The sequence below is a fragment of the Vombatus ursinus genome, unplaced genomic scaffold (genome assembly GCF_900497805.2).
Source record: "Vombatus ursinus unplaced genomic scaffold, bare-nosed wombat genome assembly UNPS02005226.1, whole genome shotgun sequence".
In the NCBI taxonomy this organism is placed as follows: Eukaryota; Metazoa; Chordata; class Mammalia; order Diprotodontia; family Vombatidae; genus Vombatus; species Vombatus ursinus.
In genome coordinates this window covers 64,293-92,200 of record NW_020945004.1, presented here as the reverse complement: position 1 = coordinate 92,200, position 27,908 = coordinate 64,293, and the positions used below count along the sequence as shown (strand labels likewise).

At 37.0% G+C, this 27,908-nt stretch overlaps 1 protein-coding gene across 2 annotated transcripts; it reads left to right on the top strand.

Moving 5' to 3' along the window:
* The first annotated feature begins 26 nt into the window (after positions 1–26).
* Positions 27–27,908, top strand: SGO2 (shugoshin 2). 2 transcript variants are annotated; one of them, XM_027844615.1, is made up of 9 exons: positions 27–456; positions 3,672–3,836; positions 6,289–6,464; positions 8,092–8,169; positions 12,181–12,266; positions 17,096–17,376; positions 19,908–22,019; positions 23,675–23,825; positions 27,558–27,908. In XM_027844615.1, exons 1-9 carry the CDS (start codon positions 27–29, stop codon positions 27,670–27,672), a joined length of 3,594 nt encoding a protein of 1,197 aa, XP_027700416.1. In that variant the 3' UTR covers positions 27,673–27,908. The 2 variants fall into 2 exon arrangements, with proteins under 2 accessions (XP_027700416.1, XP_027700422.1); XM_027844621.1 differs by lacking the exon at positions 23,675–23,825 and having other exon boundaries at positions 27,558–27,645.

The following is a 27,908-nucleotide window of genomic DNA, read 5'->3' as shown; positions in this document are numbered from 1 at the left end:
AAACGGCCTTCCCTTTTCTTTGTTTCATGACAAAACATTCACGCCTAACGGCTGGGTGTCAGGCACGCACAACCGAGGCCACGAGCAGCCCCAAACACAAACAAGCTGACGCGGCCTCGCTCACTGACACCCGCCCTCCGCCCAGTGTTCCAACCTGTGAGCCCCGTCCCCCCCAAACAGCTGGCTTCCCCCAGACTCCCCGCCCCCGGACGCTTGGGGGCGGGCACTCAGGGCCCTTCCGCCCCACGCAGACGCCGGAACAAATGCAGCGCCCTTCTCCCCGCCCCCCGATCCCTTCTCCGGAATGTGATTGGTTGACTGCCCGGAGACTATTAACGGCTGTGAAGTTTGAAAATCCAAAAGAGGCACTAGAGCCAGAGGTGCAGACGCGTAGGGAGGCCGGGGCGCTGCTGCCGGTGTTGGGGCCTCTGCTTGGGCGTAGGAGCCCCGGGACAGGTAAGCGAGCTGCGGCAGGGGCCGCGGCCGTCAGAGGAGCATCCTCCCCTCCGTCCCAAGGGCACGGCCAGGCCCTGGGTGGTGGCGCCTCCTGGGCCGCCCCGGTCCCGGTGCTCCCTCGCCGCCCTCCCTTGTTGCTCGCGGGCCTCCTTCCTCCGGCATGGGTACGGGGGCAGGTCACTTGCAGCGGCTGACCTCGCATCTCCACCCCTCTTCTGCCGGCCCCAGGGGGGAGATGAGAGCGGAGGATGCCAGGTAGCTGCTGCTAACGGGCCCGGTGCGCTGGGGAGCAAAGCTCCTATTCGTGAAATAGTGGAGCCCGAAACGTTGGAGCGTCAGATCTGGAGTGGGAGGACTTGGCCTCGAACCCCGGACCCAGTAGTTAGGAGCTGGGGTTAGTGCTTACAGGCCATTCAGCCTCCCTGAGCTGCTCAAAGCGGGGTAACACGTACATTCCTTCAGAATTGTTGTGAGAGGATGGTGCTTAGTAAAACTGAGTCTCATATAAATGTGAGAGGCAGTGTAGGGCAGTGGATATAGAAGAAGGCAGGGGTTCAACAGGGAGTGACCCCCTGGAAAGACCCTTAAGTCCTCCCAGTGCTCCAGGAAGCTCTCCAAGACACCAGTTTGAGAGGGATCTGTCTGTGTTGGGTGGAGAGCGCTTCTACACAGGGGTGAACCCCACCGTTAAAATTGCTGGTCTTGATCCCCTCGCCCCAAAAGTAATTCTTGTGACATATGAATAGATTGAAGCTCAAGGAGGGGAAATGACATGACCATGGCTTGCACACCCATAACCACTTAAATGGCAGACTTGAAACTAATATCCTAGTTAATCAATTCACAGTCCAGTAGGTTTACCATCAGAAATCACTGAAATTAATGGATACTTCTTTGGCATTTAAGTTCCGTGAGGACCCAGGATCACATATCACAGAATCGTGTCTAGTGTTGTTAGTGCTTCATAAATGCAAATCGTATCAATAATTAGGCAAATAGACATATTGACAGATTGTGATTAAGTGATTTATTCGTATTTAGCAATAACAATGTTGAATTGAATCTGTACATCAGATTTACACAAAGAATTGGGAATTTGGAGAGCTGGGTTCAGCCTCTGTCACTAAATAGCTAAGTGATCTTGGGTAGCTCATTTCTTTAGACCTCTGTTTCTACATTGTAAAATGTATATGGAATACACCATTTGTAAAGTCCTGTTTGAACTGTGAAATTCACAGTCTTTGATGTCCAAATGCAAGTCCAAAGATGACTTGCTATTAATGATTAGGTTTGAAAAGCTACCTACTTCCTGCTAGCACATCAGCATTAAAACCTGATAAGTGATTCCTAATCTTGGAGTTGTGACATCCTCTAATTATTTGATTTCTGGTTAGTGTCTTCACTTTCTAAAAGTAATATATGACATGGTTTTTTTTTTTTAAGTTACAAAGTTAAAAACATTTTTTGGTGGGCTTTTGTATAATTTTGTGACATCCTTGAGATAACCACAACAAGGCAGTGATGGAGGTGGCTGTTGGGGGATGATTACTGTAGGTAGCTTTTATTAGAAATTTGGCTATGAAAAAGGAAGATGATCCCTTGAAGGGATACCAGGGCCAAGTGAAGATTTCTTAAATATAGGGACAATCTGTACAAATTTGTAAGCATCTGGGAAAGAGCTGACCAAGAGAGACTGAAGAATAGAAACAGAGATGATTGAAGGGATGGACCCCTGTACAACACAGGAAAGGATGGGATCAAAAGCACAAATAGAGGAATTGGCTTTCTCAGAAGATTACTTTTTCTTCTGATACTGTAGGAAGGAAAAGAGAATGGTGGATCATGATGAGGGGAATTTGAGGTATAGAAATGGGAAGCTCATATTTTCTTGGTAAAATATGGGGTAAGGCCCTTTGTTGAGGGAAGAAAGAAGAATGGTGTAGGTGGCTTGAAGAGAGAAGACAAGGCTTGGAGCAGCAGGTATGAGGAATATGATAGGGAGTCAATTAAAGGACTGGTTAGATCAGCAAAGGCACTGTTGAGATTAGATAATAAAAATATTAAGAGTACTGAAGTTTTGTGGTTTCCTCCATTGGTATTCAATAGCATTTGAGGATGCAAGAAGGTAGCTGTTGGGAGGTAATCCTGGGTTGGGGTTTGGAAAGACTTACCTTACCTAGTGCAACTCACTCTTTGGACTGTTATATTTCCTGTTATACTGTTATACTGTTTATATAGTTCTTCAGCTACCTTGCCCTCCCAGGTGTGACTCGAAGGTCTGCTCTCCGACTGGTGAGTCCTTGCCCTGGATCTCCATTTCTTAAGAATCTCTTCCCCTTTCTTGTTCTTTTTTATGTTTTGACTACCTCTTAGAATGTGGGTTCCTAGAGAGTAGGGACCATTATATTTTTTTTATATCTTCAGTGATTACCTCAGGGGGTCCTGGCACATAGTAGGCACTTGATAAATGCTCTATCTCTCTATTAAATCAACTTCATTTTTTACTGCCTTTTACTTATTCATTTGCTGCTGGGTGATCTAACCTGACAATTTAGACTTAGGGACTGTGGTAACAACCTGTATACTAAAACTTTTTTCTTTATTTTTGACTAGAGCTTTTCTTCATGAGATTATGTGAAAGTTCTCTTAAAGGTTTAAATTTAAATTATATTTTAAAATATAATTAGTCCTATAACATAGCCCTAATATCTTCCAGGTTCCCCCCCCCCCACCTCTTAAAATGAATTAGGCCAATTTTCCCTAAAAGGCAACAAAGCCAAGACTTGTCTAAGGGCAGGGCTCAAGTTATATCTGTCTTGATAAAGCTTCCTGGTGACTTTTGGCTGTTGACATGCCTTTTTGGTCATCTAGAGGCATAAAAGATCCCATCCTTTTATGAAGGGTGGTATCCTTAACGCTTAGTGGATGTCTGAAGACCATATGTGAGTCACTACATCCTGTTCTGCTGACAAGACACATTTTCATATGGAGATCTAGAGGGTCCCTGTCTCCTCTAGCTAAGTGCTACTGTATATCCTTGCTTGGTGTTTGGTGTAAGTAAACCTCTTAAGTTAACTGTTCATTAACCTATTTGAGTGCCTCAATTTCCTCCCAACATCAAACCTGAACTACCAGGGAGATGACATCAGGTAAACAAAGTATAAAAATTAATTTTGGAGGGGACCAATCTTGCCTTTATTCCCTTCCATTTTTAGCCACCAACAGTGCAATGTTTGCTTCAGAAATGGAGGATCTACACACTTCTGCAACTTCCTTATTTTTCACTCAGAGAATTAAGAGACATGTAAAGGACAAGAAATCTTCAAGAGTCAATAAGTTGAATACTTCTCTTGCATCAAAAATAAAAAACAAAATAATAAGTAAGTTCATTGATTCTTACATCAGCGATTAAAAATAAAATGTTAGTAATGTTTAAATGTAAACAAGTTGTTGTTTTCACCACCATTCATCCAACTACTTAACATAATTTTTCCCTTATTTTGAGAAGTACAAAATGCTCTTAAAATGTATATATGTGTATGTATATGTTTGTTTTTTATTCATACTCCTTAAACCATTTTTTCATTTCTCCCAGCCTTGCTTAGTAGAATTTGCGTGATACGTTGTCTATGGTAGGAAAAGGGGAGTTATCAACAATAAAACAGATACCTAGAGTGTCTTAGAGTAACCATGCCCAACACTGAAAAATAATTCAAGGTCAGTTTTAAAGGAGGAATTGGCATCACTTCAAAAGCAGACTGCCTCTTTTCATCTGACAAGCATGTATTTGAGGGTAATTCTGGAACCTGCATTTCTTCAGAAGAAAGCAGGCCTAAATGGAGCACAGCAGTACTAGATGCATTTAGCATGAGGTCCATGGGAGTTTTGGCGACAGGAGAAAAGAGATGGTGTTGATTGGGAGTTAGGAAGGGTCCAAAAGCAAATTTTGACTATTCAACACTTTTGATTCCAATTTTGCCTGCCAAATGGAAGGCCTTTGAATTTGCTTTCCAGTCCTGGTGGAAATAGTTTTCTCCAAGTGACAATGAAACTCATTTCCATAGGTTGCTTAATGTCTGTTCTAGGAGCTGAGGGAAAGTATCCTGAGAGCATCCACGCCTTGGCTCCTATCATAGCCTTCAACTGTGGTGAATGTGAAGCAAATTTTGCATTGGTAGTCTGTTAATGACAGATGACACTGCCCCTTATTGCGTTCAAAAGAGTTTCATGTTACTAAATCACTCCAGCCCTAGATAGGTTTATTTGAACCCAGATAGCTTTGTGGAACAACGGGAGTTGTACTATGATGTAGTAGAAAGGATGCTGAATGTCAAGTTCAGATTCTGCCTCCTGAGGTATGACCAGGAACAGCTCACTTCACTTCTCAGAGCCTTAGTTACCTTATCCTTAAATGGCAGATGATCCATCCTTTCACTCCTGCTTTATGCTAGTATTGTGAAGAAAGTAATCTATAAGCCTAAAAGTACTATAGAAATATGAATTATTATTAGGAATTTGAAGGATGCCACTGGAAAAATAGCCCATTCTGACTTCCAGTAATTCTAGATCACCTTCTCTGTTGTCCTTGTCATCTTTGTCTTCCAAGTATTAGCTTTTCTGGAGCCTCTTTTAGATGCCTATTGACTACAACTTCCAAGATGGCTCTAGAAAACTCATCTAAGTTCCCTAGTGTTTTTCACAGGCTTGCTCAATTTTCATGGGATGTCTCAGTTTAGACCTGATTTTCTTTATAAAAATTAGATTTATCTACCATGTAACTCATCTTAAATAATTTATTCTTGAATAGTTGCCTATAGATAAGAAATCGTAAATCTAGTTATATTTTAAATTTATTAGAGCAGTGCAATTTCAGGGAAACTTTATAAAGGATTCATACTAGTAAAACAATCCTTCTAAAATATTTCAGAATTTATTTAGAATACGACTAGTCACTGTAAGTGATGAGTTCAAGTTTAGATTGCCATGAATGCCTAGAAATAACTGCTAAGGCGATTTGTTTGGTGAAGGTGAAGTATCCAATTGGTTTTAGACAGTCTGCCAACTTTGAAGTGAGTACTCAAAGCTCATCTCCTTACCTATTAGCAGCATAACCATTTAATTTAATTTTAAAAGCCAATTTACTTTGGATTTCCAGTTTGATTATCCTAATCCTGTGAAATAACAACTCTTCCTCACTTTTGCTTATTGTACCCTCTCCCCCCAAACTATATGGAAGTAACCATACTTCTTCACATTGGTGATTTGGAAACAAAAGCAGGTAATTCCATTATTGGAAAAATTGTCCTATATGTGATCTATATTTCTGAATTACTGCACATGAAGTCTTATCTTCTGGTGCCTCTGTTCTGTCTTCAGATACATTCTTTTTTTTTTTTTTTTTTTTTTTTTGTTCAGATACATTCTTTATCCCCCTTGATGCTAACACCTTCCCCTGTGGATTATCTCCAAATTATCCTGTATATGTCTTTTTTTGTACATAGTCTTTTGCATGTTGTCTTCTGCCATTAGACTTTGAGCTCCTTGACAACAGAATGGTTCAGAATTTTTTTTTTTTGCCTTTCTTTGTTGATATTCAGACCTCTGTTCTTGAGAGAAATTTTCTCAACCCATTCAGTGATCCATTTGGTTTTGCTCTTAGGCTTCACCTGTAGGCTGCCTTTTCTAATTCATACAGTTACCTCCTGATTACCCTCTCTTCTTCACACTTAAATCAGACATAAATGGAAATAGTTTTCAGCTAAGGCAGAAATATATGAAAGAAATGCATCTCAAAGAATAACGTATTAACTGTTTTCTTCTCTCTTTGCATAGACAATTCTTCGATCATTAAGATTTCTTTAAAACATAACAACAGGGCATTGGCTCAGGCTCTGAGTATAGAAAAAGAAAATTCTCGAAAACTTACAACTGAAAAAATGATGTTGCACAAAGAAGTGGAGAAATTGAGTTTTCGAAATGCTTTTCTTCGTCAAAAGCTAAATCATCTGGTACGGTGTCTAAGTTTATGTGGTTGTTTAAAACCTTTCACCTGGATTTTTGTAGACATGAAAGAAAAAATGTGAAAAGCATCTAAGAATGTTGTAGAAATTCCTTACTATAGATTATTGAAATTTATGATGCCATGATAGTTATAAGAAAAGGGAGAAAGTTGCTATATAGATTTCTTTTAATTTTACATGTTATAAATATATTCACCATAGATTGCCATAAATTTGCCATAATCTTTGTGATGGATTATCATCGTCAACATTTGACTATCTAGGGTAACAATATTCTTTCCTAAGGCTGTAAAGAATTTGAAAGAGAAATCTTAGTCCAGTTTAATCAATGTGGGAAGGAAGGAGAATTCCCAGACTATTATTTAATATTCCTCTGGGTACAAATCACATCCCCACTCTTCACTCCCTCCCCCCCAATATTGATGGAATTTGTTTTGGGGAGTATTTTGGAAAGACTCATGACTAAAAACAAAAGAAAATTTAATTAAACTGAACTCCCACATGAGGAAGCTTCCTCTGCTAATGCAGATTGGCATTCTCTCTGCAACTTAGAGTCATAGAAAAGTGTCTGAAGTTTAATTTTACACATTTTAGACTTGTGGGTCACTAACTCTATTTACTGTCCTCTGATACTTATTGTCATGATATGATGGAAGAAAGGCTGTTGAATAGTTTATGGTTTCCCTCTCTCTAAAGCTATTTTTGTGTAATGAGCATTGAACTTGTAGTAAGGAGACTCAGGTTTAAATCTAGGCTCTTAAACCTGATGGTTATGTGAGCATGGACAAGTTGCTTGGGCCTCAGTTTCCTTATCTGCAAAATAGGAATAACGATTCACCTACCTCACAGGGTTATGAGAAACTTTGTAAACTCTGCTCTGGAATCATAAGACCTGTTAAAATGCCACCAATGACATGTATTAACCAGTGTGACCTTGAATAATCACTTAATTTCTGTGGCCTTCAGTTTCCTCATCTCTAAAATGAGGAGATTGGACTAGATGGACTTTGAGGCCCCTGGAGGCTCTCTGTCTATGAACCTTAAGAATAGTTTTAGGGATTGAAGCTGTGATTTCATTGATAAAGGGAACTTCCAGATGAGGAAGCTCCCTTTTTCAGTGCTGGTTGGCACCTTTTCCACAACTTAGAGTCTTAGAGAATTGCCTAGAGTTCTGAGAAGTTAAGTGTCTTGCCCAGGGTCACGGGCAGTTTGTGTCAGAAGGAGGGCTTGAACCCAACTCTTCCTGATTAGAGGCCAGCTCTTTACTTGCTGCACCAGTGGTGTCAAACTCAAAAACAGATCCACATGGCCACAGATTGACTTAGAAAACTACAAGTTAACATCATCTCTGTTATGTTGTATTTTTATTTATGTGAGTTTGACACTTTTGCACTACACCATGCTGCCTCTGTTGGTCCTGAAAATGCTGTAATAATGTTAGTTGTTAATATTTCATCCTGTGTTAATGTTTTTCACACTAAACAAACAGTGCATGACATTAAAAATAATTCCGTAAATCTTCGACAGACTATACGCAAATCTATCTTATCTATATCTATGTATCACTGTTAACTTTGAATTTTATTTTACTAAAAAGTCTATCTTATACCTATAGCATAAAACCCTCATAGAAACAGAAGCCTTCGTAAGCAGTAACTTGATATCTGCAATTGAAATGACAAGCCACCCTGAGGTAAGTGTCAGTCTTATAAATGTTACATAGTGCTTAAACTAATAGCAAATAGTTTTGGAGACCTTCTGTTTTATTCATCTTCACAATTCAGGAAGACTTAAATACTTCCCAGTTGTTTTCTAGTGTTCTTAAAAACTTTCAAGTATTGTATATATCTTACCAGCTCAAGGATGTCTGTGTTATCTTTATTTTTCTCTTTTGCATTCTCAGTGAAGTATACAAATTAAGTATTCTACGTGAGATTCTAACAGTGACAAATTGGGGCTTTTAGAGTATTTTGAGAGAGGCTGTTTTTGTCTTCTTTTTAAAGTAGACCCATCACAAGACTACCCTGTTGTCTTATTTGCTGTATGATTTGTGTTCATTGCTGTCTTGACGTGTTTTTCTTGTATATTACTATGCATTCAGCTCTTTGTAATTAAGTATATTTTCAGTTTCAGTTACAGTTCCATTATATGTTACGAGTTGTTTTGTCTCTTTTTCTCAGTGTCCTCTATAAAATGAGGGGGGCTGGATTAGATTGGGGCAGCCAGATGGTGCAGTGGATAGAGTGCTGGATCTGAAGTCAGGAAGATTCATCATCCTGGGTTCAACTTTGACCTCAGGACCTGGGCAAGTCACTTCAATCTGTTTGCCTCAGTTTCCTCATCTATAAAATGAGTTGGAGAAAGAAATGACAAACCACTCCATTATCTTTGCCAAGAAAACCCTAAATGAGGTCACAGAAGAGTCAGACACGACTGACATGACTGAGCCGTAACAGCAGAATTAGATTGCTGTTAAGGTATCTTCTACCTGTAAATCTACAATCCCATGAAAAAACGTATAGGTTAAAAGATAACATATTTCCAGTCTACAGGACATAGATGAAATGGAGCCTGAAAGAAATCCCCCTGTTTTCGTGCTGAAATAATGTCATATGCAAAAAAAATAAAATAAAATTATTGATATATCTAGAATACTTAATATTAAAAAAAGGAAGGAAGGCTACAGACATTACAATTTTTCTCATGGGGCCTCTCTATTCACAGTGTAGAATAAAAGGGTTCAGTGGAGTGCATTTTTAGAAGTACCAATTTAGTTCAATTTCATTAATATTTTAATGAATTAATTTGAATTATTTTTAAAATTAATATTATCAATTTGTCTTTGAAATGCTAGTCTTCAGATCTGGCTTTCTTGTCATTGAAATTTGGATATGAAAGTTCATTTCTTATTCTCTAAGCTCTCTTTGTGTAAGGTAAGGGTAGGAAATATTCCAAACTGCACTATCAATGCATAGTTCTGGATGCAAAATTTACTTCAGACACGGCAAACTGAAGAATGTGCATAACTCTTAAGTCTTTTTTTTTCTTTAATTATTTATTTAATTTTAGTTTTCAGCATTCACTTTTATAAGATTTTGAGTTTTAAATTTTCTTCCCCTCCCCAAGACGATGTTCAATCTGATATGGGCTATACATGTACTATCATATTAAGCATATTTCCACGTTAGTCATGTTGTAAAGAAGAATTATAACCAAAGGGTAAAATCATGATAATTCTTAAGTTTTAAACTCTTAAAGCAAGTTATCTTTGTAGATGTTGCTGTAACCTAATAATATTCATAGTTGGCATAGTTCATGGAATTGTAATCATTATCCTTACCAACAATACCAGCTTCTTTACAAATTCAACAAAAATTTACCCAATACCTTTACAAATTCAATCTATTTTAATTAATGGCAAGCATCGTAGCAGATAATAGTTAACAAAAGTATTAAGTTCCTATTTATGTTTGTTTGATGATCCTTCTGTTGTCATTAAAAATATTGCTTGTTCAGAAAATTATGCATTTTAATTTTCTGGATGTCAGTTTTTTTCCAATGGCACTTGAATTCTAAGACAGCATCTTTCAAACTTTGTTGTACATTCCTTTCAGTACAAAATGTTTGAACATGTACTGTAATATGTGTAAATTTATTTATAAATTATACACATATGTTACTATATGACTTAGGCTTGTTAAATGCAGAACAAAAAGGGAGGTGAGGCTCTTACTGCCCCAGGTGATGTAGGGACAAGGAGTGGCTATGCTGGGAGTGGTAGAAGGAATTTTCCCAATGACATCTCCCCACAGCTATGGGTGCCCTATCGTAGTTAGGTTATTACTGCTCTGATGGCCCTTAGGTTATATCTGGCTGGTGATGTGGCTGAAAGTAGGGGGATTAAAACCTTGCACAGAATTGGGAAGAGGAAGTTGTTGAAGGATAATGGACAGATGGATGTGGAGGTATTCAGAAAAGCCCCATGATTGACTCTCACAGGGAGAGTGAGATTCATCTTCCCATTGGTTGATCATATACTTCTTGATGCACACAACTTTGGATACCAGTGTCTTAAGGAGTAGAGATGTGAAGGGAGTTGCAGCTAATAAAATTAAGAAGCTTTCAATGTACTGAAGAAGACTTTTGTAATCAAAGCACCTATCTTAAGTTAAACTATTGTCCTTCACAACAAACAAAATGCTGATTTAATAAATTTATTCATTATTTCTATAATCCTGGTGATAATTATACTGTATCTGTTAAATGAATAAAAAATTCTCAGAATTAGGCCACATAAATGCAAAGTGGGCAAATTGACTATAAATCAGTGGGTCTTCTCAAGCCAACCCAACTCATTATTATTACTCCTGTTGCTAAATGGCTTTTTTTAAACACTACATAACTATATAGATAGAATTCTGAACTCCAGAAAGGCTGATTGAAACAAGATACCTGGCAATTAAAAAGAAAATATGTTTCACTTTTAGCTAGCTTTAAAGACCTTGTTTATTTCCTCCCTAAACCAAAATAATAATAATCATGATAATAATAAAGAATTTTCTTTCCTAAAAGGAGATTCACTGTGAACTCCATTAGCATTTCCCAGTGAGTCTGCTTAGGCCCCATTTTTCCCCCTTCAGCCAGTGGAAGTTGATCTTATGTGACCTCATTGGGAATTGAACCAGTGGAGTAGGAATTGACCCTTGCATTTGTGGACTTCTAAAAGGGAGTCTTCTGCAGTGGGTAAAGATGACTGTGTAGAGGACAGAAAAGATAAAGTAAGATGCTTTCTTCCCTAACACCCCATCCCCCACCCCTGCCTATTTGGAATTTCTAAATACGTTCACATGGTAGAGGACTTAATCTAGATGGGGTAATGTAGTCTGTCAGAAAGAACTCTAGACTGCACTAGACTAAAATGTCGTGTCAGCTATGCCCCTAACTTATTGTGGTCCCCCAATGGTAAAAGTGGGAAGAGCTGATGACAGCCTCTTTTGTGACCTTGAACAAATTACTTAATATCTATGTCCCTCAGTTTCTTCATCTGTAAAATGATGAGGTTGAACTAAAAAATTACCTCTATGGCCCAATTCAATTCTAATATTCCATAATTTTTTCCTAGCGTATCTGTTCATTTTATTGTATTTAAGGAAATTTTAAATTCCTATTGTATTTCACCTCTAGAATGGATGGCATTAATACTCTTAGGAGTTTCTTTAAAATTCCTTTAGAAATAATATGTTCTCTCTCCACACCCCCCTCATCCCTGTCACACGCCCCACAGTAATTTTTCAAATGTATATGGACTGTTGGTCTATATAAAACACAGATTAATTTTAAAACATCACTGAATTCTTAGTGGCTTTTGGTCATATTTTAAAATAAATTGTACGGTTACTCTTTTTAAGTCAATTTTAAAATTTCTTTTCTTTTTTCTTTTTCCCTTTTTGGCAAGGCAGTTGGGGTTAAGTGACTTGCCCAGAGTCACACAGCTAGTAAGTTATCAAATGTCTGGTCTGAGACTGAATTTGAGCTCAGGTCCATCTGACTCCAGGGCCGGTGCCCTATCCACTGTGTCACCTACCTGCCCCTAAATTTATTTTCAAAAGGGATCCTCATGATTGAAAAGGGTTTGGAGCAATCGTACTAATAAATAAGCCATTTTCAATCTTCTCATTTTCTTTTTATTCTCTTTCTATAATAGGATTATCAGAGTCCCTCTCTATTGCCAGCTAGCCAGAAGAAAGGTATTGGTAAACAGTTGGATTTATTACACCATTCATTTGGGAGGTAATTTTTTCATAGCTTAAGTGGACATTAAAATTTGACCACCTAAACTAAATTAAATGTGGAACTAGTTCTTATTCAGTTGTTTGTTTATTTATGTTTGAAATCTTTCTGCTTCCTAATGTCCTGTCTCTAATTTGTCAACTTCATTGTGGTTACGTATCTTATATTTAATTCCATTAAATGTTTTCCCTCTACTTTATTCAAAGTAAAACAATAATACATTTGCAGCACTATGTAAATAAATATGTGTGTATATATTGTTACTTTCACAAAAATTGTTTCATGTGATGTTTGGTCCTTTCACCTTTGCATTTATGTAACAGTGGGTTCTTATAGAAGTATAATTTATCCACAAAAAGGGGATATGTTTCATAAAACACCATGTAATTGCAAATCATGATATTGGAGAAATTATGTCTGAAAAATTTAGGGATAGGGCCTTTAATCAAGGTAGGTTAAATATTATTTATATTAATTAGATTCTTATTAGGGCCATATATCACATAAAATAGTTTAGATGACAATAGCAGTGCAAACACATAATAATATATATGATTATAAAAATGTTACCCTTTTTTCCTGTGAACAGAATAAGGAGGAGCAAAAGATTTGTTTTGAAGTTGATATTAGCTTCTCTAGTCACTATTTTTCTCTTAATTGTTTCTCTTTTCTTTCTTTTCTTTTTTTTTTTTTTTTTGGTAAATTTTGTTTTATGCTTAAGTACAAAATGAGAATAGAAAAAAAAATTGCCATGTACACACAGCAGACCATAAGAGAGGATTCAACATAAAACAATACATTTCCATTTCAAGAAAATCTGTATTGTTTTCAAAGCTGCCCAGCTTTTCTTTGCTTTCTTGTTGGTTTTTTTTTTTCTGTGCTGTACACTTCTTACTTTATTTTTTTTCCTCTCCTTCCCCCCACCACTCTAAAGAAGGCCACAACTAAGCTTAGATATATATACACATAAACATAGATATCTATAAACATAGGTATATAAACACATATACACTCGTTCACATGTATGTACTATGTAAGTAAGACTGTACTATGCTTATTTCCTCCTGTCATCTGCTTCTCTGAAGGTGGAAAGCATCTTCCTTCATAAGTCCAAGTCTTTCCATGTTTTTCTAAATCAATCAGCTCGTCATTTCCTACACCACAGCAATAGTCAAATCTAATCACTTCTTATCTGATAGATTGACTATGAAAGTTTTTTTGTTTTCCCCAATTTTCTACATTACTTTTATTCTTGGCTATGTAGGTTTTAGTTATACAAGAAAATTTTAATTTAAAATAATTGAAATTATCCTTTTTACAACAATGCTGTCACCTTAAAATATAGTTTAAGGTCTGATACTGTTGAATCTATTTCCTTTACATCTTTTTTCCCTGGTTTCTTGGAAGTTTCTGATCTTTTGTTCTTCTAAATGAACTTTGTTCTTATTTTTTCTCATTAAAATAATTTTTTAGTAATTTAATTGGGATGACATTGAATAAATAGATTAGTTATGTAAAATTGTCATTTTATTTTATTGTTTTGGTTTTTTGCTGAGGCAGTCAGGGTTACGTGACTTGCCTAGGATCACATAGCTAGTAAGTGTCAAGTGTCTGAGGCTGGATTTGAACTCAGGTCCTCGCGGCTCAAAGACCGCTGCTCTATCCACTGCACCTAGCTGCCCCAACATTGTCATTTTAAAAGTTACATTAGCTTTACCTACCCACCAACAATAAATATTACTTCAATTATTTAGATCTTAGTTTATTTGTACAAAAATATGTTTATATTCATATAGTTCCTGTGACTGTTTTGGCAGGTATATGCTCAGGTAGTATTTTAAATGGTCTAAAACAATGTTGAATAATATTGCTGATACATAGTGTAGTTTCTGTTTTTCACTTTTGATTAAGTCTATTTTAACTTTAACTTTGTCTGAGACTATGATTACTATACCTGCTTTTTTTACATATTAAATTCTACTCCTGCCCTTTATTTTATCTTTGTGTATATCTCTCCTTTTTTTAATATTTCCTGAAAGTATCATATTGTTGAATTCAAATTTTTAATCTGCTTTCCATTTCCATTTTATGAGTACATTTGTCCCATTCACATTCTTGATGCAGTTACTTGTTGTGTATTTTCTTCCTTCCTATTTTTCCTCACTATCCTTCTCACCCTATTTACCCTATCCCTCTTCACTCTTCTGCTTTACTTCTACTTGCTACCTTGTCCTCCTATTCCTTAACCTACCCATCCCTCTAAGAGTCCGTCCCTTATCCTCTCTCCCCACCCTATCCCCTTGCCGTCTTATTTCTTTCTGAATTTAGAAGACCTTGATACCCTTCTAGATATATATGTTCTCTCTTTAACCCATTCCTGATGAGAGTAAGGTTCCAGCACTACCCCACTCCCCACTACTAGCTTCTTGTGTGTCAGTTTCTCCTTTTATGCCTCATTTGTATAATTACTCCTTTTTATATCTCCCTACACAGTTTTATTTTTTTTAGAATCAGCATATCATACTCAGCTCAGCCCACGCCTTTCTTTCAAACTACTCAAGTAATGATGACAATCATAACAGTACTGCTAATATTTTCACATATACAAAGTAAATAATTTGACTTTATTGAGTCCCTTGTAATTGGTCTTTAATGTTTACCTTATATTTCTCCTGGATGTTATATATCAAATTTCCCCTTAAGTTCTGGGGAAAAAAACTGAAAGTCTTTGAGTTCGTTAAATGTCTATTTTTTTTTCATTGAAGATTATGCTTGACTTTGCTGGGTAAGTTACCCTTGGTTGTGACCCCAGCTCTTTTGAATATAATATTTCAAGACCTACAGTACTTCAATGTAGTAACTGCTAAGTTTTGTGTAAACCTTATTGTAGCTCCATGATATTTAATTTTTTTTTGTTTTTTTGCTTCCAATATTTTCTCTATATCCTGGGAGCTTTGAAATATATTATTTTTGGCTTTGGCTATAATATTCCTATAAATTTTTCTCCTGGGATCTCTTTCAGGTGATGATCAGCAGATTTTTTCTATTTTTACTTTGCTTTCTTGTTCTAGAACTTCAGAGCAATTTTCCTTGATAATGTCTTATACTATTGTAGCAAGATTCTTTTTTTTTTAAAATCATAATTTTCGGGTAGTCTGCCTATTCTTGGATTATTTCTCCTCAATCTGTTCTCCAGATTGGTTGTTTTTCTGAAGAGATGTTTCATTTTCTCTTCTATTTTTTATTCTTTTGATTTTATTTCATGATTTCTTGGTGTCTTAGAACATCATTAGCTTCCCTTTGCCCAATGCTAGTTTTCAAGGAATTATTTTCTTCCTTGAGTTTGTAATTCTCTATTTCCAGTTGGTTGACTTTCTTTTCATAATTTTCTTGGATTGCTCTTTTTTTTTTCTTTTTAATTTTTCCTCGATCTCTTTTATTTGATTTTTGAAGTCCTTTTTAAGTTCTTCCAAGAACTCTTTTTGTTCTTGGAACCATTCAACGTTTCTCATTGAAAAAGTAATGACTTTTTTATCTCCATTATGTTCCTCTGAATATGAATCCAGATCTTCTCTTTCCACATAGTAACTCTCTATGGTTGGGTTCTTTCTCCTTTGCTTACTCATTTTTATTTATTACATTTTTGTTTTATTTTGTTTTTAGCAGGTATCAATGTAATCAAGTTTTAGTCCTGAGGTATAGGGAATGATGCCCCAAGCCTCAGGTACTTCTTACTATTATTTTCTGAAGTCTGTTTCCAGGTTCAACCTTGGGGTGTTCTCTCCATTCCTAAGTTACAGCTAGTGCCCCCAGCCACACTGTCCTGCAAATGATTTTGTTCCCTGCAGTCTCTCCGGTGGTTGCAAACTACAGCTGTCCTCTCTGCCCCCTAACTAAAACCAGGGCCTCTGCTCTCCTGCAAGTACCCACAACCAGCAAGGGTTCCTGCCCCTCACTACTGCACTCACCAGGTGTGCGCTAGCTCCTCCTTGCAGCCACAGCATAAGATGAATCTGTTAAGCATAGCTGTGCTTGACTCCCTTGACAGTGGATCTTCTCCTACTCAGCAGTCAGACCCCAACACTGTCTGTGAGATGAAAGTTTCCAAGTCTGGGGCTGCTTCTCAACCTAGTTACCCCCAGGGCTTGTGTGTTGACTCTGCAGAGTTAGCCTGGTGGTGTTTACACTTCACTCAGGCTGAACCTCTACCCCTGGAAATCAGGTCTTTCCTCGGTTCTTCTCAAATTGTCTTAGGAGGACAACTGCTTTACCCCATGTTTATTTCTGCTGCTTGGAGGCAACGTTCTGTCTTTTGTGGAGGAAATTTGGGGAGCTGAAAGTTTTCTGACCTACTCTGCTATCTTCCCAGAAATCTCCTCTCTTGTTTTTCTCTTTTGCTTCCTTCTGTCCCACTGCTTCCCCTACCACCTCTCAAACCCTGGAATAGATAGCACCTTTTTATTTTTTTGAGTCAGGTTATTGTTTAATTGCCTAACTAATGTATATATCTATCATGATCTTCTTCCTCGACCCATCAAGGTTATAAGAATGGGACATGTTTCTTGAGGATGGGAGACAAAGAGCATGACAATTAAAACCATGAAGCTATTCCTTAGCCATAATTATCTAAGGAAAATTTATGGGAGGACATGGAAAAGAGTTGTACAGAATAGGTTAAAATCTACTTCATTAGAGGGAATACACACATTAATGAGATCATGGATCCATTTGAGTTATCATCTCTTTAGCAATTCTCTGGTCCTAGGTAAGTGCCTCTTTTGGATACCATCTATGAAATATACTAAATAATAATCTCATTTGTAAAATAGAGAAATTCCTCACATCAGACCTACCCATTTGCCTATGAGAGTTCTGCTTACATCAGCAGATGATGATGACAACGATGGTGATGAAAAAGAGACATTTCAGAATGACAGCAATCTCACAACCAAGAAAGTACCTGATTCTCTCACTCCAGTAGCATCCAAAGTATCTTTATCTAATCAATTCCATTTGGAATTATCGCAAAGTCCTGAGAAAAATAATCAGGACATAGATGCCCAAGATAATCCAGGGAGAAATTTTTCTGTCACCAATGTCTTTTCCACAGGTGAGACCTTTTAAAAAATTATTATTATTTTTTTGGGGGGGGGTTGAGGCAATTGGGGTTAAGTGACTTGCCCAGAGTCACACAGCTAGTGAGTGTTGTGTGTCTGAGGCCAGATTTGAACTCGGGTCCTCCTGACTCCAGGGCCACTGCACCACGTAGCTGCCCCTCAAAAAATTAATTTTATTAAAGTTTATATGGGTGTTTTTTCTTGAAGATATGGTGTTACTGTAGGATCAAAGAAAATTTGATAATATCTGCCATTTCATCATGTTGGCAAAGGCTAAACAAGCACTTTTTTCCAACATTGTCACTTGTTGAGGAACTTCTATGACTGGTATGTTGGCAATTCTGGTAATGCCCAGCCTTATAAATTCTGTTCAGAAATAGTCTTGCCATGTCTAAATATCATTTCTTGTAAAGATAAATTAAACTACTGATCAGTTTTGTGATTACTTTACTGATAGGTAGTACCTAAAATATTATCCTGGACCTGGAATTTAGATTTGGTTGGTTTCTTTGTTTTGTTGTTTCAAGAAAAACGTATAAAGAGGATGAAATCCTAACTTGTACCACTCTGTTAGTTACCTGTCAGTAGCTTTTTTGTTACAGTTATTGGTAGGATATTCTTATTTAAATGTCTGATTTAGCCTCTGAAACTAGGATGGGGGGGCCGTTTATTAGATGTTGCAGAAGTGAAATGTTTATGAGCTTACACTAAGTTATTTAGCTTCAAGTTCCTCATTTGTGAAAATAAAGGAGAGAGAATATCCCTAGTCACATAAAAAAGTTAATTCAGGGCCAAAAGGTAAATACAGATTGGATAAGGTCCGCAAGTATGGTAATTGCTTTTAACCATTATAGAAATCTAAAATCTCTATTTTTAAAGTAGATAGTCAGACTTTCATGAAATATCTTGTTAAATGTAAGCAAAAATCTTTTGGTTTGATGGAAGCTGAGCAAACTTTCTTAAATTATTTTAATTGGTACTACCAAATTATTACCAAAAAACTCCAAACTCAAACCAATACTCATAATTTTTAAATGGCTTTGTTTTTAATGAAGGAGGAAAAGAAACAAGTATTATAAGTGCCTAATCTGTTCCAGGCACTGTGCTAAGTGCTTTACAAATATTATCTTATTTGAACCTCACAACAGCCCTGGGAGATGAGTGCTTTCGTTATCCCCATTTTATAGTTGAGGGAATTGAGGCAAGAGGTTAAGTGACTTGCCCAGGGTTACGTAACTAGAAAGTTTCTAAGGTTGGATTTGATCTCAGATCTATCTGACTCCAAGCCCAGTGCTCTTTCTACTTGCTATATCCAACCAAATATCTTAAGTACATTAATTATTCATGTCAGATAAAAATTATTAAACTTAACATAGTACAACACTAGTCTTTTAATCAGAAGACCATTTGAATCTTAGTTCTACTGCTTATTCTCCCCAGCTGTGTATGGCCTTGGGTGTGTTTATCACCTCTCTAGGTTTCAGTTTCTCCATCTGTAAGGGGAGGAGCTTGTGCTAGATCTCTAGAGCTTAATATTTTGTGATTTTTATAAGAGACTATCTCATGATTTATACCTGAGGGCTTTGTACTATACTTTAAAAACTTGGTATTCCAAGGCCTTTGCTGTTGCCTTGTGCACATGTAGAGATGCAGCACTGTGGTTAGGAAGCCCAGTCTTTTCTCTGTATCCACGTAGACTTCTCTGTCATACGTCATGGTGGTGACTCTTCTCTAGAAGCCTTTAGGTTCTTGAAACATGTACCTTTCCTATTAGAGCATACACAAGTATAGGCAAGAAGGCTTGCATAGGATGCAGGAAGACCTGGGTTTAAGATTTACCTCTAACACATACTGGCTGCATGCACTGTAGGCAAATCACTTCAGGTTTCACAGCGCCAGGTGATTTTCTAGCACTAGAACTTGCAGAGCAGGTATTTGTCTATGTTGGTAGAGATTTTTTTCATTAGGAACTTATTCCTCATTACAGTGAAATCACAAGTTTGATCCTAACTTTGTAGGCAAGACATGTCCAAAAATCCCCCTCATGTCATCTTTCCTGACTCTTGAAGACCTTGGAGAGTAGCTTGCTTAGGATAACCACATACTCTTTTGGCCTCCAGGGAATCAGATTAAAACCAGCAAAAATGTTGGCTCTTATGCTCATGTTCCTGAGGAATAAGGGACTGAGCCCAAGTTGGCTGCTGAAGCCTCTTATCAAAGTTCCAGAAACTTTGGCAGTGGCTCAGTACAACATGGGATTAGGCCAAGGTTAGTCTCCTGACTCTTGGCAGCCCAGACCACTGGCCCCTTCTTATCTCTATAGACAAGTCACCGTTGTAAACATTTGGAATAAACATTTTCACAATTTCTTTTTTGTTTTAGCCAGTTGTCCTTTTAAGAAACTTTCAACTGATCATAGAATCAGAAGTCATGCTGTACCTTTGAAGTAATTTGTAATCAGCCATAAGTGTAACACTTGCTTTCCTCTATTACTGAAATAAATTTATTTCTTTTTGTTGTGTAGAAAACCAGACCCATCCAGAAGAAAGTTCCTCAGCAAGTGAACTGAATAATCTTCAACATGTTGGGCAGGAGAAAAAGAAAAGATCTCGTAGTAATAGTCAATCTGGAAATGTGACTGAAAGAAAAAAGCGTCTTCCATCTTGGGAATCAAGTAATTTTCCTGCAGCAATTCCCCTTGCAGTGGATTTGGAACAAATAGTTTCAAATAACATATTAAATTGGAGCAGCAAGATAAATGACAATTCTATAGCTACAGATACTAAAACACAACAAAATGGATTGTGTCTTGACTCACAGTCTCAATCTGTCAGTGAACTTAATGCAGAGTTCCCTACTGTGGTGCTGCCCAGTGATGAGCAGCAACTGCACAAAACAGTATATGAAGCTGATATGGATTTAACTGCGAGTGAAATTAGCAAAATTGTTACAGTTCAAACAGGTGCCAAAAATAAAAGTAATCATAAAGCTAAGTCTTCTGGGAAGAAAGCTTTTAGAAAAGTGAAAGATTCAAGCAGTGAAAAGAATAGAGAGAAGTCAAAAGTACAACCAAAAACTAGTTCATATTTACACAGTAAAGAAAGGGATAAAGATACAGAAGAAAGCAGTTCTCTTACTTTGGCTGAGAGTAGTAAATCAGAAGATCAGAAGCTCACTTTGGAGACTAAACAGCTTGCTCAGTTAAACACCTTGAAGAATGTAACATTTGCTAGTGAGCAAAGTGTGGTACAAATTTCACAGCATCATGATAAAAAGAACAAAGTGAGAAAAACATATGTGGTAAATGATGAAGAGATAGTTACCCTTTTCCCCCCTATGTCAAATAAATCCCACCAGGACAGCAATTGTAGTATGGGACATAGTTTCCAAACTTTTGATAAAGGCAGAGATTTTAGAAGGACATTTGTGGTTGATAATTCAAACAAAGATACATGCTTTCCAAGTCAAAAGGATAATGAAACAGTCTCTTGCATATTAGAAGACAAGCTACAAACAATCCTTAAATGTACCAATGGTAGCCAAAGCCTATCTGATTGTAGGACCCAAAATTCATTGGATGTAGAAAAGCAGATCACTCGTGTGCAGCCTTCCAAACAAAGCACAACAAATTTAAGCAAAAAGTCTGTGAAATATAGCAGAAAAAGGAGGCCATATGAATTACTTTCTGAAGTTAACCAACTACATGAAAATAGCAACAAAGTTGTGTACCACAAGGAAAGTCATATGGAAGACCTTAATTCAGAAATAAACAAATCTGAAAAAAACACTAAATACCAAATGAACAATATTAAAAATGCATCTTGTGTAGAAGTCATCAGTAAAAAAATGGAAAATTACAATCAGTGCTCAGATCTTCAAAAACGGGATAAAAAATATAGCAAGAATTCATCAGGTAAACCGATGAGTTTATTGATAAAATCTAAGCCCAAAACCTTCATGCAGCCAGCAGATCTTACTCAACATTCTGTTCCCTCAGAGTCAGGTTTAAAACACTCTATGAGAGAACTGGAAAGTGATCCTGAAAGCCAGAATGAGCACCAGAAGGGCCAGACTCAAAGCGCAACCACCACTCTGAATAAGAAAACATCACTAAGTTCTTTTATGAAAGTGGCTGCAGAAAGTGAATTACATGTTAAAGTGTCAAATAAAAGAAGAGAATCCAAGTCAAAAAAGAGCCGAAAGACTTATGTAGTTGCTCCAATTGATCAAAATGAAGTAAAGGAAAAAATACCTGAGACTGTTGAGGAAAGGTTAATACCATGTGATTCTGAGCAAGTTAATCAGGAACAAAACTTGAAAAATGAGAAAATATTTGCCCAAATAAAGCCAGATCAATTCATTTTTAACCCAGTAATGGAGAATAGTTCTTGTCCCTTGAAGTCTTTAGCTCAGGTGGATTCATCTAATACAAGGCGATTTTCTCCCTATACCATCTCAAAGGAGGGTTTGTTAAACTCGGACATTTCAATTGCTAGGGACCAGAAACTTCCAGGCAATGTTACTTTGAAGGAACCCATCTTTCAGGTGGCTGACACTGAGCAAAAGTGTGCTTTCCAAGAGAAGACAGAAGGGACAATATTTCAAGTTGGCGGAAGAACAGAAACAATTGGAAAAGGTAAGCATTAGGACACTTAAAGTGTCTCTATCAGCAAGCATTAACAACCTTGTATGTGCTAGGCACTATTCCTGGCTCTGGGGAAACAGACAAAAATGAAACAGTCTTTGTCCTCAAGGAGCTTTCCTTTTATTGGGAAAACAATGCATACTTTAAAAAGTGTATATAAAATCTATACAGACACAATCAGAAAGAATCTGCAGTTTATAGACTTGATTTTGAAAGGCATCTGGGATCTTCGGACTTAACCAGTGCCTTGTAGACTCAACACTTGATAGCTTTCAGGGCCTTGATCCTCAAGTCTCATTTTTAACTCTTTCTCACCTTCCATATCTAATCATGTGCTAAGGACTGTCAATTCTCTCTCTTAGTTTATCTCACAACCCTCCTTTCTCATTTATGCTTTGCTACTGTTTTAGCCCAGGCCCTCATTACCACTTGCAAGGGCTACTGTAATAGACCGTTTATTTGGTAGTAGAGTCCTACCAGCTCTTCTTGCCTTCCCTACTCTGAACTGTCCTTCCTAGTGCTGTCAAATTAATCCAGGTGTGCCACTCCTTTGCTTAAAACCCTTAAAGATCTGTTGCTGCGGAGCCAAGTTCCAACTCCTTGACTTGGTATTGAAGCTCCCCTACAATCTGGAACCATCCAATTAACTTACAGATCAGGTACAGTTTCTTTTTTGCTCATATCCTCAGAGCCTAGCACAAAACCTAGCACTTAATTGAATTAAATGTTTTCAGCTTTATTTCATCACACTGTTCTCCCAATGCTTGAAGCTTCAGCCAAGCCCAACACTTTCCCAGTCTTGCCTTTGTGCTCTTTCTACCTGGAATGCCCTCATTGCCTCTTTTATACCTGTGAAAATCTACCCATTTTTAGAAAGCCCAGCTCAGATACCACTGCTTCTGTTAAGCTTCCCTGATTTCCCTTCTCTTGCTCCAAATCAGTAATGAATTTTTGCCCCTTAGCCCTTACTCAGCAATTTCCTTTTACCTCTCATGTACTTATGTATTATAGGGTATTGGGGAGGGCACATGGTGGTGTCTTAGATTTCTCCACATGTAAGATAGTATTCCTCACATAGGAGGTACATGGTCAATATTTGTTTAATTAAATGGGACTTGCTGTATGCTCATAGATAAATCAATCAACTTTTATTTCATTGACCCAGTCTTTTAAATGGAAATAACATTAAGCTGTTTCAGTATTATCCAAAGTGTTAAATCATGCATTTGGTCATGATTATTAGATTCTGAGCACCTAGTATGTTCTATTGCACATAATTAACATTTAGGTATATGGAATTGAATAGTCTTACACTTTTATTTATCCTTCACAGTGATGTTATTAGGTGCTTGTTATATACTTACTGAATTAACTTGCAACTATAACTTCCAAATGGTTAACTTGATACAGGATTTGTGAAAGCTTTCACAAATACTTTATTATGAAAAATAGTTGAGAACCTTTCAAAGCATTATATTTTTCAGCCTTTAAATATGTGACTTCAGACTAGTTAATGTTGGGAACCAATGTATTGGCCTATGCTTCAAATTAGGTCTTATTTTTTTTCCCTCACTTGTGATGTTGAAGTTTACTGCATAGTTCACTATTAAAAATTCTATAAAATATAAGATTTCCTTTATTTCCAGATACCAAAGTACTACAAGATTTGACAAACACTAGTTTTGTTTCCCACAATTCTTCTCCTAAATCTGAGAGTGCATTGGATGAAGTTTCTTCAATCTTGCCAACTAAAAGAAGGCAAGGTGCTGTTTGCTATAAAGAACCAAGTCTTAAGAGGTAAATATCAATTTTTTTATGTCTTAAGAGTAAACTTTTTTCTCCAGCATTATTTTTCAAGCCCCTGCTCAAATTAATTCCTGTACAGATGAGCCTAAGATCAAACTGTCAGTTATATGTACTGATTATTATTATAATAGATGCCCTGGTTCAGGCACTCATTAACTCTCATTTTGACTATTAGAATAGCCTCCTAATTTGGTCTTCTTCCCTCCTCTCCCTCCCTTTTTCAATTCTTCCTCCATACAGTTGTCAATGTTGTTCCTAAAATATAAATCTTACTGTTTAATATTCCTACACGCTGAAAATTTTCCATTCATTCTCTAGTCCTCTAAGATCACATACAAACTCCTGTTTGACATTTAAGGCTCTCCACAATCTGACTGCCACGTGCCTTTCCAGAGTTATTTCGTATTATTCTATACTTACTGTTCCAATCAGAATGGACTGCGAGGCATTCCCATACATGTCATCCTTCTTCTACCTTCATAGTTTTGCACAAATGGTCCCCAATATCTGGAATGCACTGTATTCTTACCTCTTAAGAATAGAATTCTTACTGTCTTGCAAAGCAGAGCTCAGCACCACCTCCATAAATCCTTTTCTGATTTTCCCCTTCTCCCTACCCCTATCCTTGTAGTTATTAGTGCTCACCCACTTTAAATTACTTTAATATATTTTTGCATTTCCTTATAATGTACATATTATGTCCCCCAGTGGAATGTAAGCTCTTTGAAGGCATAGACTGTTTCTTTTTGTCCCAACCCCAGCCTAATGCTGTGCACATAGGGTTTTTGTTGTTTTGTTTGTTTTTCGGTCTGTATTATGATTTCATCCATGTAGGGAAGAACATCTCGATGTGAAAAAACTCCCTCAAGGAGTACAAATCAGCAATGATTCTGTAATTTATAATCTTGAGAGAATTGACTGGCCCAAAGAGAAGTTAAGGGGCTTGCCCAGTTTCACATGACTAGTAGATAGCAAAGTCAGGACTTGATTCCAAGGCCAGCTCTCACAAAGTCAAAGAATTTTTAGTTAGGGATCCTGAGTGACCACTGAGTCCAGCCCATTCCTGAAAGGCATCTTTACTGTAACAGGGGCCTAAGAGATACCAGCGTCTGTTCAAAGGCCTCCAATGAGAAGAAAAATAGAACCTCTCAATGTAACCTGTTCCACTTTTGGATACATCTAATTAGCAGGAAGATTTCCCAACATCAAGCCAGAATTTGCTTCTTTTCGATGTCAGAGGTGATGCAATTCCAAGAGATAATTAGGTCTAATGTGTGACCATGTTGGTTAGTGAAAGATGTGAGATAAAAAAGGAAGGCTGTTGCATTTGAGGCTGAGAAGTTGAGAGGTCGTTTTGAAGTCTCTGAGGGAGAGAGATAGACAATGGAGCAGAAAACGATAACCAGGTTACTAAGATAATTGAGCAAAGTATGAATGTAACTATGGAGTTTGGTATCCCCTAAGCCATGCTGCCTCTCTTGTACATAAAAAATAGGATGCTTAAAAAAAATTGTTGACTATATAATGCAATTTTAGTGACAGTTTAAAGAAATGTATTCTTTTAATCATAGGTTTGGTTCCTCTAGGTGGCTTTACATTGATCCCATTTGACTTGTTCCCAAAAATATATGTAACAACTCATATTTATATCACACTTTAAGGTTTTTTTTCACCTACCCCTGTGAGATAGAAAATACAAGTGTTGTTACACAGCTAGACTTCCACAGACCATGACTGGGAGGAGCTAAGTCACTCTTCCCCTCTTGGTTTGGTGAATTGGAGTCAACCTTAGAATTGCATTTGAAAAAGTGCCTGTTGATCCATTCACCATCCTTGTGCCTTCCCAAACCAAAACACCCTTCTCTGGCCAGACCATTCCACTATATTGTTGTTTCCCTCTGTTAGAATATGAGCTTTGGAGGGCAGGGACTACCTCACTTTTGCATTTGTATCCCCAGTGCTCAGAACAGTGTTTGGCACATAGCCAGTGGTTAATAAATATGCTTATTCATTCATCTTCTTTTTACAAATGAGGAAATCAAATCAGAGATCAAATCAAATCACACCTATAGTTTGATAAGTAATTCCAGTTGTCATCCACTTAAGTTTACATTTATCATATCCAATTTAAAACCATTTATTCTTCCTGTAACATATATTATCCTTGGTAGCATAAAAGTACTTCCTGTAAAAGATGAAAAGAAGTAGCCTATTTTGGAGGGTATTAAGGGTATTTTTCTATACTTAAACCAATCAGTTTCAAAGGAATAGTTAAAAGGACTTTAAACTTACTTCTTTTAGTTTCTTGCTTCTATGTTTGTTCTAATCATAAAGAATAGACCTGATATTTTTATCAAGATCCAAAGTATTGTGAGAGCTAAGTAGAATATTACTTAACCAGCAGATGGCAGCAAAACAAAGCCAAAAGACAGAAAAGTAGCTAGAGAAAATAAAAATAAGCGCAGTGTTCTTATGTTTGGAGTTTTTAGAGCTGGTGACAGAGCCAGGATTCAAACCTGATTTTGGATTAGGGTTAGATTTAGGGTTAGGTACCCAAAACTTAAGCCTTACCTTCCTCAAATCCGTACCTCACCTATAACCCCATAATTCATGATGGCCACTTTGAAATACCAAAGAACTTCAAATAAGGATTTTCTCCCCTGATGTGATTTACCACCAGGAGCTTTTTGCTACATAACATTGTGATTTTAATCCTCAGCCCAAAACTAAAGAGAATTTAGATAGAGAATGCATTCACCTTTTGGATAGTATCTAGGTTCAGAGTGTAATCACATTGTGACCAGGTTACTGATTTTTTAATCTTATTACATTTTTAAAAAATCTAAAGTACTCACCTGAATTCCCTGCTACTGGAGGAGGCTTAGGCTAGTAGATCTCCTGAGCTTGGGAGCTCTGAGATGCAATGGGCTGAGCAGATCAGGTGTCAGCACTAAGTCTGGCATCAGTCTGATGAACCCCAGGAACCTGCCTAAGGAGAGCTAAATTGGTCCAAGTTAAAGCTCCTCTACCAGTCAGCAGTCAGATCATGCCTGTGAGTGGTCACTGCACTTGCAGCCTGGGCGAGATAGGGAGACCTTTCTTTCCTTCTCCCTCCAAAAACTTACCTACCAGCATGTTAAAGCAGGCAGAGTTTCCCTGGAGTTTTCAGAGAGATTTTAAGGGATTCGTGAACTTTGAACTTTCAATATTTTGGATAACTATGCTAGGATATAATTGGTTTTCTTAAAATCTGCAATGAAGAGAGACAGGTATGCTTTCTCCACCCTTCTCTGGATCAGAGTTTAGCTATTATAATTACACAGTACTCATTTTTTATTTTTGACCTGTCCATTTATATTATTGCCATTACATAGATATATTTTTTTCCTTTTGTTTTCTTGGTATTTTTTCTTCTAAAAAGAAGACCTAAACCCCTTCATTCTATAGATGAGGAAACTTGAGATCCAGAAGGGTTAAATTATTTGTTCATAGGTAGGCATTTTTTTAAATCTCTCACATTAGTAGTAGATGTGTGCTTAAAAATGTTTAAGTTGAATTTCTTCATTATATTTGTATCTGAAATACATAAATAAATTTTACATTTTGAATGACTAACTTTTGAATGTGAATGGTGCTTTTTTTTTCCCATGCTGCCACAGTAGCAAGAATTAGATTTTAGTTTTTAGGTCATGTGATATGTTAATTTAATTCTCTTTTCTGCAGGAAATTGAGACGAGAAGTTGAATTTGCAAATTCTGATTTTCTGGATTCCCAACCTAAAAAGTCAAGAGGAAGAAAAAAGAAAGAAGCTAAGGAAAACTCTCAAGAAATACTTTAAGTGGTTAATTTTTTTTTATTTTGCTTTTATAAAACTATGGAATGATGCAGTTTCCATTCTTAAGCTTAAGCAAATATATGTAATAGCTGTTTTGTAATTTTGCCATTTATTAAATGTTTTGTTCAAGACCATTCATGCTGTGTAATCTCATGTTTTTGCTATTTTAAGTTTCTCTAGATAAAGGCAGATTACTATATAAGCATGAGATTCAATGAAACATTTTATGTGTTTTGACA